The sequence below is a fragment of the Alternaria burnsii genome (genome assembly GCF_013036055.1).
Source record: "Alternaria burnsii strain CBS107.38 chromosome Unknown 750, whole genome shotgun sequence".
NCBI classification, from domain to species: Eukaryota; Fungi; Ascomycota; class Dothideomycetes; order Pleosporales; family Pleosporaceae; genus Alternaria; species Alternaria burnsii.
Genome location: NW_024066108.1, coordinates 3,003,232 through 3,018,091, shown reverse-complemented (window position 1 = coordinate 3,018,091; position 14,860 = coordinate 3,003,232). Strand labels below are relative to the sequence as shown.

The 14,860-nt window shown below is 49.9% G+C and overlaps 5 protein-coding genes across 5 annotated transcripts; 1 reads left to right on the top strand and 4 right to left on the bottom strand.

Annotated features, from left to right (window-relative positions):
* Positions 1-43: 43 nt before the first annotated feature.
* Positions 44-1,255, bottom strand: GT037_002460 (uncharacterized protein; the record flags this gene model as incomplete). Its single annotated transcript, XM_038927507.1, has 1 exon — positions 44-1,255. The coding sequence occupies one exon, from the start codon at positions 1,253-1,255 to the stop codon at positions 44-46; it is 1,212 nt and encodes a 403-aa protein (XP_038790799.1).
* Positions 1,256-2,013: 758 nt separating this feature from the next.
* GT037_002459 (uncharacterized protein) lies at positions 2,014-3,714 on the bottom strand (the record flags this gene model as incomplete). The annotated part of the gene is made up of 1 exon (XM_038927506.1): positions 2,014-3,714. The coding sequence occupies one exon, from the start codon at positions 3,712-3,714 to the stop codon at positions 2,014-2,016; it is 1,701 nt and encodes a 566-aa protein (XP_038790798.1).
* A 1,094-nt stretch (positions 3,715-4,808) lies between these two features.
* On the bottom strand, positions 4,809-6,230 carry GT037_002458 (glycosyltransferase family 31 protein; the record flags this gene model as incomplete). Its single annotated transcript, XM_038927505.1, has 1 exon — positions 4,809-6,230. One exon carries the CDS (start codon positions 6,228-6,230, stop codon positions 4,809-4,811), a length of 1,422 nt encoding a protein of 473 aa, XP_038790797.1.
* Positions 6,231-7,758: 1,528 nt separating this feature from the next.
* On the top strand, positions 7,759-10,822 carry GT037_002457 (uncharacterized protein; the record flags this gene model as incomplete). Its single annotated transcript, XM_038927504.1, has 7 exons — positions 7,759-7,897; positions 7,957-8,165; positions 8,217-8,324; positions 8,372-8,423; positions 8,926-9,363; positions 9,415-9,468; positions 10,377-10,822. Coding segments are annotated over 7 exons (1,446 nt in total), but the record flags the coding sequence as incomplete, so codon positions are not given.
* Positions 10,823-11,626: 804 nt separating this feature from the next.
* Positions 11,627-13,463, bottom strand: GT037_002456 (major myo-inositol transporter iolt; the record flags this gene model as incomplete). Its single annotated transcript, XM_038927503.1, has 5 exons — positions 11,627-11,757; positions 11,811-12,634; positions 12,682-12,943; positions 12,999-13,208; positions 13,259-13,463. The coding sequence occupies 5 exons, from the start codon at positions 13,461-13,463 to the stop codon at positions 11,627-11,629; spliced, it is 1,632 nt and encodes a 543-aa protein (XP_038790795.1).
* Between the last annotated feature and the right edge of the window lie 1,397 nt (positions 13,464-14,860).

Here is a 14,860-nt window from a genome sequence, read left to right as displayed (position 1 = left end):
CTAGATCCTTGTACATATACGGCCGAACCTTAGCCAAAGCCTTTCAATTCCTCTTTGCCTCAGCGCTTTCTGATCTCTCTATCCTTCTACCAAGCTCAACCGCCATAGCCATACCACCCTCTTTCTCCAAACGCTCTTTTGCCTCCTGTAGCGATAGGGTGTCCAAGTTAGAGGTTACTTTCCACTCCTCCAACGCGACTTCTCTTCTGCGGCGCACGTCCAGTCGTTGCGTACGTAGCTCTTCCTCTCTCTTCGTCATCATGCCAAGCACACTTTGACGCGAGACCTCAGCCTCCTTGTTGCGTGTCTCTATGGCCGCTTGAATGGCAGACATATCAGTAGCTATGCTCGAAGTTGCCATGTCAGTCTGAATGCCCTTAGCACAAGTTTGAGCAATGGCGGCAAAATGTCGCTGCTCTTCGGCGGGAAGGCCTTCAATAGCGAGCGTAATAGTGGCTTCTTCGTTCGCGAGCTCGTCGATTAATCGTTTGCGTGAACCGCTCGCAGCATCTTGAGCGGCTAATTTATCGAGAACGTCGATGTATTCATCGATGAGAGAGTAATCTCCAGACAGAGGGGAGATGTCTAGGAATCCCTGCAGTATCTTGGTTGTGAAATCGGGCTTCGTCGAGGGCGCTGTCATGACAGCGCAGGGTTTCGTCGAGACGACGATGTTGGAACTGGCATTAGAACCAAAGTCGCAGTTAGATTCAAAGCTCGAAGGTTTAGTTTTGATGAGAGATGGTCTCTTGCTACGACTGGTACTGATAGCGACAGCAGCACTCCGACTCTCTTTGCGCATTGGCAGGCGGTTCTCAGAAGCTGGTATCGATGGCGGACTCAACATGACAGCGTCGGCATCTATATCGTCCTGTATCTGCACACCCCAGCCCTCTTCTGGCTCGAATAGCGGGCTCTCTTCTCTTGACATCTTGTTCGTCTCTGGTCTCTTATTCTTTTTCTTTTTCAATCTGCTAGTATTTCTCATTTCCTTGTTATTACCGGATACCTTCTTACGCTTCGCTAGCGTCTTAGTCGGCAAGTGTGAGGATAGCGGGCTGCACTGCGAGAACATTCCGTACTGGCCGTTCGCCCTCGCATCTGGCTTGTCTGGATTCTCTGCAGCGTAGTGTAGGGCGACGCGATTTGCCCTTGGAGGCTCTCTTGGGAGAACGTTGTCCTCAGATGCTTGGCTTGATGAGTCACTAATGTCTACGATAGGAGCCTTCTGGGATTTCCCATGTGGGGAGGACATAGCTGAGATGGAGCTGAGCAAAACAGAAAGAGACTTTTGGATGAAATAAAGGCAAAGACGAAGGTCATACGAGACTGACTTGATTAGCGTAGCAAAGCCGTGATGACTGCATCTCGAGGTGACCTCGAATTGCTACCAACACATCAGTTATCAGATTTAGCGTCACCACGAGCTGCGTTTGCTCTAGACCCATGTTCCAGGCCGCGGAACGACGGATCTGTCGAGCAGCTGTAGGCCTACGGCATCGTGGAGCGTTTGCTTCCTTGGGCGTCGCTTAAGACGCAAAGTTACTAAGAGCTGGCGGTGAATATCATAGATCAACAACGATGGGAGTGGCGTCTCCATTCTTCTTCTGGCGATTTTCCGCGTGCCTGACTGCTCTTCATATTCCACCTTGGCATGCATGCCTGGAAGTAACGCTGTTTACGTCAAAAAGCGGTGTAGTCGCTTCCTAAAAGATATATCCTCTGGTTTGTTTGCGATGGGCATATGTATGTGGACCTGTTGCCGCAGCGTGTTTGGGCTGGACGAGTCGAATACAAGACTAGGTACTTGTTGGCTGATGAATTTTGTTCGGCGAACGCAGCAAATTTGGATATGAAGGTTCATAAGCGAAGCCCGATATAATGTAACATATAAAGATGTTGTATTAATATTGCCTTTAAACACCCGGCTATCTTGGGTTCATGTCAGTCAAAGTCCACATTATCCTGACATGCCGGCCTTTTCACAAAAAGAATAAATCTACGAAACGCTCATCAGTCCTCGATATCTAGTAGCTTCTGCTTTTTGAACGTGTTCCTCACAGCGCTCCTTTCTTCCTGGATCTTGTCTCTTTTCTTTTCCAACTCAGCACGGTCTCGTTTCCACTTTTCTTTGAAGGCTTCAAACCGGGCATCCATAACTTCCAGATCGTGGTCGACGTCGTTTAGATGTTTGGTAAGATTATGCTGTTTCAAGACTAGTCTAGTGAGGCTTTCGAATGTTTCGTCTTCGGCTGAGCGCTTAGCGCCGCGTGGCGGGGCCTTGGGCATAAAAGTTTCTTCGGAGGTAGACGTCCTTGTGAGCGAGCTCTTGCTGAGCGTTGGTTGTAATGGTGACTTGCTGGGAGCCGATTTACGAGTAATAGTGCCTGGGCGACGAAGTACCTTGGGTGGTGGTTCGCGGGGCGGTGCAGGTTGGACGTCAATTTCTTCTGGAACGTAGGAACTTTCACTAGCATCATCTGGTATAGCATCCTCATCCGCAATGAGTTTCGAAGGTTCGACGGCAGCAGTCCCCATTTGATCAGCAATGTATCCTAGTGCTGCGTGAAAACGCCCAGGATAACTCTTGGTCTCTTCTAAGACGCAATCCGTTGCAATTCCGGCGGCGATAAAGTACCACTTTACCATAAGCGTAAATCGAGCCTTATCAGCTGGTTCGCAGGGTCCTGTGTTCCTAGGGTATGTCTTACTGAAAGGATGCAATAAACGCTGCCTGCCTGTGATCTCGGCAGACATTATCGTCTTGTGTCCGTGGGCACTCTCCGCGTAAAATCGGATCTCATGGAAGCCACGATGCTGTAGCAGCACCATGTACGCATATATGTCGTCTCCTGACTTTGTATGGCTTCCTATAAATAATTTCTTGGGCTGCGCTTCGAGAATATATGTCTGATCCACAAACTTGACATCTTCAGCATCAGGAATGTTGTCTAGAAGATACAACGAGTCGTGTTCATCGAGGAATTCTCGCAGGCGATGTAGATCCGGGTTTGCCTCATTGTTCCACCGATCTTGAGTTCCCATCGCAGAGCTCTGCTGCTCCACGAATGTGCTCCTGGATTTATTTGGCTCGCCATTTCCGCTATCTGATAGCAAGCCATACGCACTATCTCCATCTTCCGGCTCTGGACTTTCCTCCACAGTCCTATGGAGGAGCGGTTCTCCATTGGAAGTCCAGGACATCTTCCTCAACATCCTCGCGAATCGCTTGCCAAAATCGTCGTTCCAAGCATCAATGCTGCTTAGGTAGCCTCGCGACAGAAAGTAATACCGGACCACCATGCTAAGCACCCGCCTCTTGAACTTTGACCCGCAAACAAGATGCTTGAACGGTGCGACAAGAGGCTTTTGCAAGACTTCTTCACTAGTAATCTGCTCCGATGGCGAGGGCGGACTCTCATCGCCAATATGTTTCAGACAATAGCGGACATCCTTAGTGCCATCCCCACGTGGCAACAGATAAGCAAGCACGTTGCGGTTGCCTATGCTGCCAATCACCAGAATTGGAGGTTCCTCTCCTACTGAAGGTTCTATCCAGGTCATGGAACCTGCTGATGGCAGTGCATTGAGATAGGTATCGGCGCCGTATTTGGCCATCAGGATTGAAATAGCATGAAGGTTCATCTTTCGGGGATTTGTGGAGATGGAGGATTGCGAAGATGATCCTTCAGAACGAGTTTCCCGTGCGGCCATTGTCAGGTCAGTTTGTTAGGGAACACGGACCTTTGTTATTGCAAATGGCGCGGCGCGTCTGACCGTGCGCCGCTGGACGCTCCAGTCCCACACTCACAGCCTGTGATGAGGCATGCAAGAAAACGTTAAACCTCGCGCGAGCTCGTCTGCGTGACCCAGAATCCCGCGATGAAGAAGTGTCGATAACAAGGCTGAAAAGATGCAGCCCTGAAGGTCCCAGAAGCGTCGATCCTTCAGGGAAGGACCAAGCGGCCGGCTTGCACAAGCGAGAACACGTGCAGTGGCGTAGACGCGTACCCGACAACCTCCACGCGCCAAAAATGGTTGCATTAAAGGCATGACGGCTGGTGATTCTATGCATCAGCGTACCTGTGTTGGAGAGATGACAGATCAATGCAGGCGCCTCGTCATCCACAATTGTGACTTCACCACTAGGCCAGGGGTGTCTTCGTGGGCGGCTTCGGGAAGCCGGGCGTGATTGTCTTTGGAGTTCGGTTGACACATGGTGAGTTGACTTTGTGTGAAGACATGTAGACAGAATGTTATGATTTCAGGATAGCTTTATATCGGTGCCATGTGCAGTGAATATAGTTGTGTTCGAAGGCGCGGCAGCAACAATGATGATGCAGACATTTGAGGCGTTGAGGTCAAGACTTCATAATTGTAAACTGCATGCAGTGTACACTTTTCACTTCCTCGTAGCCATTGTATTGCCTGGCGGAAGGCTTCACTTCACATAATGTCGAGGTCGTGCGTCGCCACTGTTTTCAGCGTCTGACATTGATGCAGGCTAGGTTTGTACTTCAAGTGTGGCTGTACAAGTGCTTAAGCGTCATACCGGATTATACAGTGACTAGGTTGCAGGCAATTGTCTTGAAACTTGCTGGACATACAACGAAGCCTAGGAAACGTGTAGCTACGCATTTAGCAATCGACATCAAACAAGGACTAACGAGATAGCGTGTAGAAGAAGAATGAGGCCAAGATGCACAGAACAGTGGCCTAGGAAGAATCTGGAACCCGACATTTGGTCAAACTTTTTTTTTTTTGAATACGAATATCGCTGAAACGCTGAAGATGACAATACTTTCAAACTACTGATGCTGCTCCTTACACCGTTGCTGCTTCGCCCATTTCTTGAATTTGTCCTTTTTCCATCCACTCTTCCAAGTGAGCGTGCTGATTTCCCCGTCGATATTCAGCTTCTGTGGACCTTTGTGCGTTCCGAAGCGTATACTGCTGCTAAGATGGCACTTGGTCGGTGGATTGTCGTTCCAGTTATACTGGAGTATCGACGAGTAGGACCACTGGACGCAGTATTTGCTGTTGTCGCAGGACGCCTGGCATGCTTCTGGCGACTCTTCCCCATTCTGAGCCCGGTCGGCATCGGGTTGTTGGCCTTCAAAAAGTATGTTCCACCGTCCGTTGGACGATTCGGAGGATAGGTTGTCCCAGTCATCACGCGTGTAGTTCAGGTCCTCTGGGGTCATGAAGCGGTACCAAAGGTCAGCGAAGCGTAGGGTGGGTTGGTCAGAAGGTCGGTCCTTCTCAAGTCTGAGCAGATCGATGCCGAGGTCTGGGGTGATGTGGTGCATCATCAAGACGGGCTCGCACCATATAGCAGGCGAGAATGGCACGGTGCTCGGATCGAAGCCAGAGATACCTGGCCAAACAACAGTAAACTCAAGCTTGAGTTCGGCCTGCAGAGCGCTGGAAACGAGATCGAATGCTGTTGTATGTTCTGAGATGTGCTCCCGCCGCATTTGGATGAAATCTTTGCGGTTCTTGAATAACTCCAGCATGACCTGCCGCGAGAGAATAAAGGATGTGCCGCCGGCAGCGAAAGGGTCGGGAACAAGCGCCGTTGCAGGCGCTGGCGGGTTTCCGAAGAAATGCATTGCATCTGGGTCGTGTTGGCTCAGCCAGTCGAGCAGGTTTGGTCTGTTGACGTATGTCTCGTCGCCAGCGAAGACGTACCAGCTGCGGTCTGGTCGGTACTCCCACGCGGATGCCATAGTCTCCAGGATCTTGTACTTGTGCAGTATTTCCATGTCTCTCCTTTCTTCCTCCGGGTCCGGCTTCTTCAAGTTGGTCAGGGGTATGCTCCTCCGCGCGAAGTCGACCTGAGCACGGTATCTCTCCAGCTGCTCCGTCTTCTTTATGAATTCGGATCCGTACCGCCAGATGACGTCGAATACCGGCCACCTCCCAATCTCCGTTTGTAGGTCTGAGAAGAGCAGGAACGTGCCATGGTCTCGCTCGTCAGTGTTGAGGATGAGGGGTGCGACTTTGCTGTACACGTTGTTCGCGGTCGTGGTAACGGCGACGACGAGCTGGTCATGGTCGACTAGATATGGGCCGAGATTCGATTCTTGCTGCGGCCGCTTGCTCGGAGGGAGTTCTTCGTCGTCGTATGTGCGAGGCCATCCCTTGATCCAGAAGAAGCCGTATATGAGCAGGACGCTGAAGAGGAGGCGTGCCGGACGCGGCATGTGCTTCCGATAAGAAGACGACATGGTCGCTAGCGTCGGTTGCGTAGCATCTGTCAGCTTAGTAGCTAGAAGAGCAGACAAAGATCGATGTCGTAGATGTCCAGATGTCCAAAACGTGTTTCACCCCATCGCAATGGCCCGATGTCAAAAAAAGCGCGTTGCGAACGTCAGCCCGCACTCAGGGGATGCGACAAGCCTAGACCCGACCGAGACGCGCGTAGACATTCCTGGTGTGGCGCAGCCTTCTGGTCGCTGAGGAACACGCGTCGTGGGAATACGAGAGCAGCATGCCATTCAATACAACAAATATGATGGTCAGAAGATATCAGTTCCCTAAGACTTGAAATCTTATTGTAACAGACGCCCCATGAGGCGTTCCTGTCATCTTGGCGATGCATCGGAGGAAAAGCGGGCAATCTCCGACGGTGACGTCTGGCAGTTAGGGTCGAGCAACGACTACCTTCAATGCCTCCCTTTCTACCAGTCTTCCCAATCGCGAGCCGTCAATTCTGTTGATTTTCGTGATTCCTGTGACTAGAGGACCGAGGGGTCATTGGAAGACAACGATCGGCCAGCCCTTATACCCGGTAACCCCGCAGCGGACGCGCACATCACAGACCCAGCATGGCTCGGTCGATCGCATCCAAAGCGCTGCTGTTGCGAATAGAAAGAGAAAGTAAACGAGTTTGGATTCGGAACGCCCTGCTATGGGTAACGATGGTTCAGTACGGCATCATCATGTTCAAGGCCGGAAAGACTGCCGCTTTTACATGTAAAGCGTGCCGTACGATAAGTTGCACACTGACCTCAATATGTGCTGTGGTTGCTGAAAGGTGCACACTTTGCCAAAGATATCTACTGAAGGATAGCCAAATGTCTATCACTTCCAAATCTTCTTTTCGCTAGATTGAACCGTAAGCTAACAACCTGAAGAGCCTATGTTTCCGAGAGGGTAGCGGCAGCAACTGTTTTAGTCTCTTCTTCATCACAAGATCGACAAAGTACTTATGGGACGCAATCTCTAAATTGACAAGCGCGTTTGCATACTATCCATGCCAAGACTCAGGCAGGGTGAAAGGTATTTGTGATAGGTCAATCTTTACAGAAACTCGTCATTGTACAAGACGCCGATGGCGGATCAACGGAGAGTCGTAAAGTCAGTGTATATTCAGGGATGGTTGAGGAGGAGACGAATTGCTGCACTTTGCTCTATTCTGATGCATGCACCAGGATGGATGAACTACGATTAGCGTCACCAGCAGGCACGCTGCCTGAGAGGTGCTGTCGCGTTACCTGTGTCATCTCCTTTCTTCCGATATCTTCTGTGAAGCTGACCACTATATCTGAACATGCTTGAGATGAGAGGGGTGCGAATAGGTGGTTACTGGGGGAACTTGGTGAGAGTGAACTCTGTCTCGTAAAGCACGCCACACCATCAGCCCCACAACATCCCGAATACAACCTCACGTTCACCTCGAAAGCTTCTAAACTTCCGTGCGGCTCCTGTACTTATCTTGTGTATCCCAGATCTTCCGCTCGCCAACCCAGCACCATGTCGAGTTGTCGCCACAACAGCGCAACCAAGACAGCTGATCCGCTCCCTCAGCTTCAACAGCAACTCCGCATCCGCGACAGTCGATCCAGTATCCTGTCTCAGCACGAAGTTGACGCTATCTATGCAGCTGAGTACGGTGCGCAGCCCTTCCTTAATATACATCCTTTTCTCCATCATGCTAATAGTGTATCGCAGGTGAGCCTACCCAGCAAGACTGCAACGACTTCCTTTTGCTCTTCCTTGGTCTACACGAAGATATCATGGAATTACAAGGAGAGTTGCTTGAGATCACAGCAAGAGGCGCGGACGCTATGACTATAGCACCTTGTTTCTACGGCCGATTGAACGTCATCATGAAAGAACGAATCGAGACCCTTGCAAGCGGGAAGCCACTTAGTGTTGAGGTGAGCCAGTCACCTCATCCGCTAACCTACCATGGGACTTACATACTGTAGGGCTATCCTCTCACTTATCCAGGGCCGATGATGTTGCGTTGGGTTCGCGAGTATGACATTGCCATGCCTTCGTTATACGAGCATAAAGAGGGCTTGCTTGCGGCTCAAGTATGTCGTATCGCTGCTAGGTAATGAAACTTGCTTATTTTGAGCAGGTACAGCAGTCTTTGTTTGAAGCACCCACCACAAGTACCTCTACATCAACCTGTACGTCTCTTTCTGCAACACACGCTGAGACTAAGAATTTCACTACAGATGCAAGGAGGGCACGTAAATCTCGGCAGAAAAATCGCAAAACTGCTTGGCCGAGGTCTGGCAAGTAGGTCGTTTGGTGCTGAAAAGGAACTGGTAACGTTGCCTTCAAATGAAATGGCTTGGTAGAGGGCTTGTGACACCTTACATCAATGGATTAAATCACCTTTCCCTTGCTTTGTTGACGTACCTTCAGCGCAACTGATACGGTAGCCTGAACTGAGAAGCGTGCGGTTCTGCTTGGTTTCCAAATGTGGAATAGCGCGTTTGTTATTCAGTCACACTCACCAGGAAGCGACCACGCTGTCTTGTCAGTCATCTCTCTAGCGCTCTTACATCTTCGAGTATAATTTCTATGTCCGATTCGACATACTACTGTCTTCCGTTTGTCCTTTGGAGTTGACCTACCGCGTTACGTCATTCATGTCTTACTCGCCCAAAAGTACTTACCTTCCAGGTGAACGCAACACCCCACCAGCGGAGGCACCAAAGAGACGCACCGTCATGTCTATGAGCGAATTTCTGCACAGTGGCCCTTTAGACATACCAGCCAGTACACCCTCAGATGTTGGTGGCGGTGCGCCGCGCCTCTCAAGTCGCCTCAGCGACAGCCGACTGCGTTTCATCAAGAAGGTACCAATTGACCTCAGAAGCGATCTTTGCTCTCCGAGAGACCGAAGAGCGGCCCTTGCTGTGTATGACGAGGCTATTGAGAACATCAAAAACGGAAAAGGACATCATACCGACGTGGAGACAGAGGCCGAAGCCAAGATTGAGACAATACTGGGAATAAGAAGCGCAGCTCCGTCTCACCTTGTGTTCCGGAAGAACCTTCTCTTACCAATCGATCCAACATACGCAGAACCTCGCATAGAGGCCAGCGATGATACGTTAGGTTATCATGCATCCTGGAGATTACATGAATGGCGACAAGATGGTTGGCCAGGATTGTTCCCAGAAAGGGCCATTGAGAAAGAGAAGAGCATGAAAGGTAGCCCTAGTACGTGGCGCGAGCGGGACTGGTAGGGACAGCCGAGCGAGAGCTGGCCTGATCTGGGCGCAAAGACAATATAGTGAGTGGCTAGTATGACGAAGTAGCAGCAGGTGCGTGATTCATCTATGAAAAGCATTCATGAGACGTACGAATATTATGAGGTTGGGAGATTGTACCGCGGTAACCAAAGTCTAGTTCAAAGACTACAAACAACCATTGGTCTTGATATAGCGAGACGGATATATACCTGCGACATGCATGTTGGCAAAAGCCAGATTTCTAAATAGCATGGCAATGTACTATAGTGCCTCAGACCTCGACACTGTGTTTTTACAGAATACCTTTATCGTACCTGTATTTCCTAGTCATTCTTTTCATTCCATTATCTCGAAAATCTGAACATTTATTCACTTCAATCTTGCGGGAAATGATCAAAACTGCAAGAAGAAGAAATAATGTCAACTGATAAAGAAGACTGCGATAGCTAGAAGCTACAAAGTTTTGAGACACAAACCGAAGGCTGACGCGACTGACCAGATGGTTGGACAGATAGAGCTAGGGATGAAGCAGAGGCAAGGAGAAGTGGACATATTGATGGCGGAAGATGGCGGTTGGAACGAGCTTTGGCTCACAAAACACTTGAGGCAAGTTTTATTAGATAGGAATCAAGACCTATGGTCCACCATCAGCCTTGATCTAACCATGTTTCCTGCCCTATATTGGTGCCTACCTGTTATGTCTCCATTCTGCGGGCTCAGTGACCATTCACCATGATAATCGGTCCATCAATCTCGCCACAAACCCTCCTTTATATTTTGTAGAAGGGTGACTAACGTGCAGATGATCCTAAGTCGACCTACACTGCACTTATTCCCCCTTTCCTCCACGAGAACTTTCAATTTCAACTCCACCAGTTCCCGATCCACCCTTCAACTTCTCACCCGACCATAAAGCCCTCATTATATCGAATCATCCACCAATCACTCCCAAAACGACCATGATGAGCTCACTACAGCAACTTGCTGCTGCTGCCGCCGAGGCCCACTCAAGTTTCAACTCCATCCCTAACACGACTGACAACCGGGCTAGCACGTTCGACACCATTCCTGGGAACCATACCGAGAAAGAGCGAGAGGCTGCAGCCACGATGCTAATACTGAATAAGCTGGTTGTGTACCCCAAGGAAGACAAAGAGGCCGCATGTATACTGTTGGCCATGAACGAGCCGGGTCTATCCCCCGGGAGCGATAGCCAGCGAACGATTACTGATAGTGAGCGGACGATCAGTGTGACCCCAACACCTGTTTCGATACCACCTCGCTCGGTCACGTCACCCACACCCACTCCAGTAGCTACTCAGGTATGTGAGATCGCTGATGTGTTGCCAGATGCTACTGCGGTATCTGCATCGTCTCCACCAGTGAAGAAGATCTCACTGAAAGAGTATACAGCCATGAAGAAATCGAGGAGGGATCTAGGAGCATAGAAGGATGCCTGCGTTTTACAGTGATGTTTCAATCGTGGTAGCGGTGAAATTTGAACAGTGTATATATGGGGAACTGTGTTCAAGATGATGAACTTGATGTAAGATTATACTTAAGTATTCTGAAGCGCTACGCTGCCATCACATAGGAGGTAACTGCTTTTTTGGAGTGTGAAGGACCATGGGAAAGGTAGCTTATATCAAGGTAATCGAAATCTTCATACCAGTAAGATTTCGATTGCTGCGATAACGCAAATAATTGCGCTACGTTTATGATCTTGTCGCAAACAACCAAACAATCTAATGGTAGACAAAGCATCAACAGAAGAAGGAGCGCTGACAGCAACGACAAAGATGAACATTCAGAAAACTCGTATGGTAAGATCATCAAGGTGATTACGGTCAGTGGCCCACATTGAAAGATTGACCAGGGTTGTTGTAACGGCACGGACACGGGTGTATGGTGTTTAAACTTGGGTACAAGCACACCAATATTTTAGTCACATATCATTCTCTGGCGTAAAAAGGCAGTTTATTAGGCATTCGCTTCACCAAGTTTTATGAGCACATATGACAACGCAGGTGCCTCGTAGATCATGGACCGCAAAGACTTTGTATATTTGCCAAGTAACGGCGAACTTGGGCACACGTGCTACATGATGTATGGTAGTGAGGTTCAGTTCAAGATGTGCGCTCGATAGTAGTGGTCTCCATCTTGCCGTGCTCGGTAGTCGTTCCCTCGATGTGACCGTGGTTGACCGTCTTCTCAACAGCTCTGACCGCCTCGTCTGCAAGCTCCTTGTCTTCGAACACTGCATTGGAGTTAGCAATATCCCGTGAAATAATCGTCTCAATCTGTACTTACAGAAAGCAAGTTCCTCGAGTGTGCGGTTGTATGTCTCAGGGTACATGAAATACACGAACAAGAATTCAAAAGTAATCCATCCACAGTAGACAGCAAAGTACTTCCACTCGATAGCGTCAAGCGCAATCGGGTTGACGTAGATAGAGAAGAATCCGGCAAGTTTTCCAAACATCTGTTCAATACCAATACCCATGGTTCGCTGAGCATACGGGAAAAGTTCGACCAGGTAGGTGTACGTGAGGGAGTTGTTGCCGATGTTGTAGCAGGGGGAGTATGCGAAGTAGAATATGAGCGAAGCAATTTGCGCAGGTTGGTTCTTGGTTCCCTGAGACTCAGCAAGCTGGAGACGCTGGAAGGAAATAGTCATTGCCATAAAAACCATGGTCATAGACGCAGCGGAAAGCATGAACATCCAGCGACGACGGAATCGAGTGACAACCAGCGCGATAACGACAGCATTTATCAGACTCCAGCATTGGTTGGCGATGTTGATGCGCGTTTTTGCGAATTGGGAGGTGTAACCCATCAACTTGAACAGGAGATTTTGGTAGTAAGAGAGCAAAGTGTTACCACTCATCTGCGTAAAGAGACCGAGGAAGCACGAAATGAGAACACGACGTCGCATACCAGGCGTGCGGACCATGTCTTTCCAAGAGCGACTGGAGTGTTCCATCTCGAGTTTGATGGTAGATCGGATCTGTGCCATCTCTGCTTGTACGAGGATGGATGTTGGGTCGCCTTCGGCGTGGTATTTTGTTAAGATGGCGAAAGCCTCATCCTCGCGGTCACGGCTGACAAGCCAACGTGGGCTCTCAGGTAGCAGGCTGTCCAAGTCAGTAATAGTTTCCCAGATTTTTATTGAGAGACGTACAAGACGGTGCAAATCTGCAGGACCGACGGGCAGATCTGCAGCAAAGATGGTGCACGCCAGCCCCAGTTTCCAACCATCTCTGTTGTTTTGATAGAGATAGCCGCGGCAAGGATGGATCCGATGAAGTAAGAAGCGTTAAAAAGTGAGGTCATAAAGGGTCGTTCCTTGGGGTAAGCTAGCTCTCCGATCAAGGAAGAACCAGAGACGATCGCGAAGAGGATACCAAAGCCAAGTAGCATACGCGCAATGATGTACATGCCAACTTGAAATATGTCAACAAAATCGTCATGAAGTAGCTAGCGGAGTTGTGGACATACTGTGTTGAGCGAAACCTTGCAGCAAAGCACCAACGACCATGATGACGGAGCCGACAAAGATGGACATACGTCTGCCGTACTTTTGGCTCAGCCATGGTGCAACCGGAACAGCGAGGATGGAGCCAAGTTGGTAACATGATGACATGAAACCAATGATTTTGGGTTCGATGCTGGCTTCACCATCTGCGTCCTTGTAGCCATCTCCAAAATCTGCGACTGTCAGCTCCATTGAGCTAGGTGCCACCACATTCGTAGCTTACATGTGTTGAAAGGGACCGAAAACTGGAGCGTGCCAATGAGCTGAGAATCAAAGCCGGAAGTGATTTCGACGCCCATGCAGCAGCAGAAGAGCCAGATGTACATGATGCGCAGATTCGGTTTCTTCCACCATCGCACCTTGTCCTGCTCCACCATGCGGGTGATGATGGGGTCGGAAGTACCATCCTGAGCTTTGATGAGACCCATGATGCCGGTGTTGAAGCGCTGAAGGCTGCTTGAGGCCGGGCAGGCTGGGGGTATACCCTTTATAATTCGGCATGGCCAAAGGACTATCCACTACCCCGGCTCTTTACCCCAGATACTCCGTAGCCTAGGTAGGCTAAGGCGGAGAAGGCGACCGTATTACCGAACCAGCATCTTATATTGGGTAAGCGTCACGGCGCGTTGGCTGCATATCTTGGCAGCCGGCTAAATAGGGCTTGCTCCCTCCAATTACCGGGTTGCATTCCTACCGAACAAGGCTCTGAACAGCCCGAACAAACGCCTTGCTGCTCGCGAGCGCATCTTTGAGCCTGTGTTTAACCCGTTTCTTGGTACATGATCTGTCCTCATGTTGCACCTTGGAGTCGCAGTAGCACGTCGAGCTAGATAGCGTCTACTCGTACCTGCTGGTCAGCACGGCCAGGATACATTGACCCGACACCCTGGATCTCGAATGGTGAATTGAGAGGCAATATTGCCATACTCGAACGATTTTCGGGCCTGGCTCTGAATCGATGGATAGTAAGACAATCAGTGTGTCAGACTTTGCCCTGAGCCGACTACGAGGACGGGACGTGAAGGTTATATTCAGTGTCATGGTGCGAACGAAGAGGTGTCGGCGCATGATAACCCAGATGTGCCCGCACTAGGCGGGACTGCGAGTAGCGGTAAACGATAGCTTGAGAACGGCAAAGACTTGTAATGTACGTGCCGAAGCGACAGGTGGGGTTTCATGCGAGACCATCATGTTTGGGAGGTGTGTAGGAACGTCAGCATGGCAATCAAAATCGTATAAACCCACACCCAACAAGACCAAGCCCGTAGCTTCAGAGCTTGTGGTACAAAGGTCCGTGTGTACACATTCCGTCAACGGGAGGCGTAGGATTGCTCCGAAAATGTAAGCGACGCAGATAGAGTGACCAGGCTACTGAGACCTTGCCGGGATAAGTTAGCCCCCAATGCAGGGCAATCATGATGTTGTGGTGGGCGCTTCATCAAGATCCAACATTATGAAAGTGTCGGGCGTATCGCAACCCGGCTAAGCGGTACTTAGAATTTGGCAATCCAACAAGGCATACTCGGTTCCTTCGAGATATGTTCATTGTGAAGTTTTTTGCAGACCTGAGTTGAAGCCTTCTGGAAGTCAATGGAACGGCAGTCGTGAGTGTGAAGTCGGCCAAGGCAGCTACTATCAAGCGCTGGCTTCGTTCGTGATTCGTATGGAGGCATGCAGCAGGGCACAATGACTAGCATCGGGTAGCGCGTCGCTATACCGTACCCCGAGGGTCAGTGATGAGAGGCAGCGAAAGACGCATGGGTTTCTGCGGAAAGAGTACAGCAAGAGTCGATGATTCCAAACGCTGGTCGCCAGTGTCGCTAGC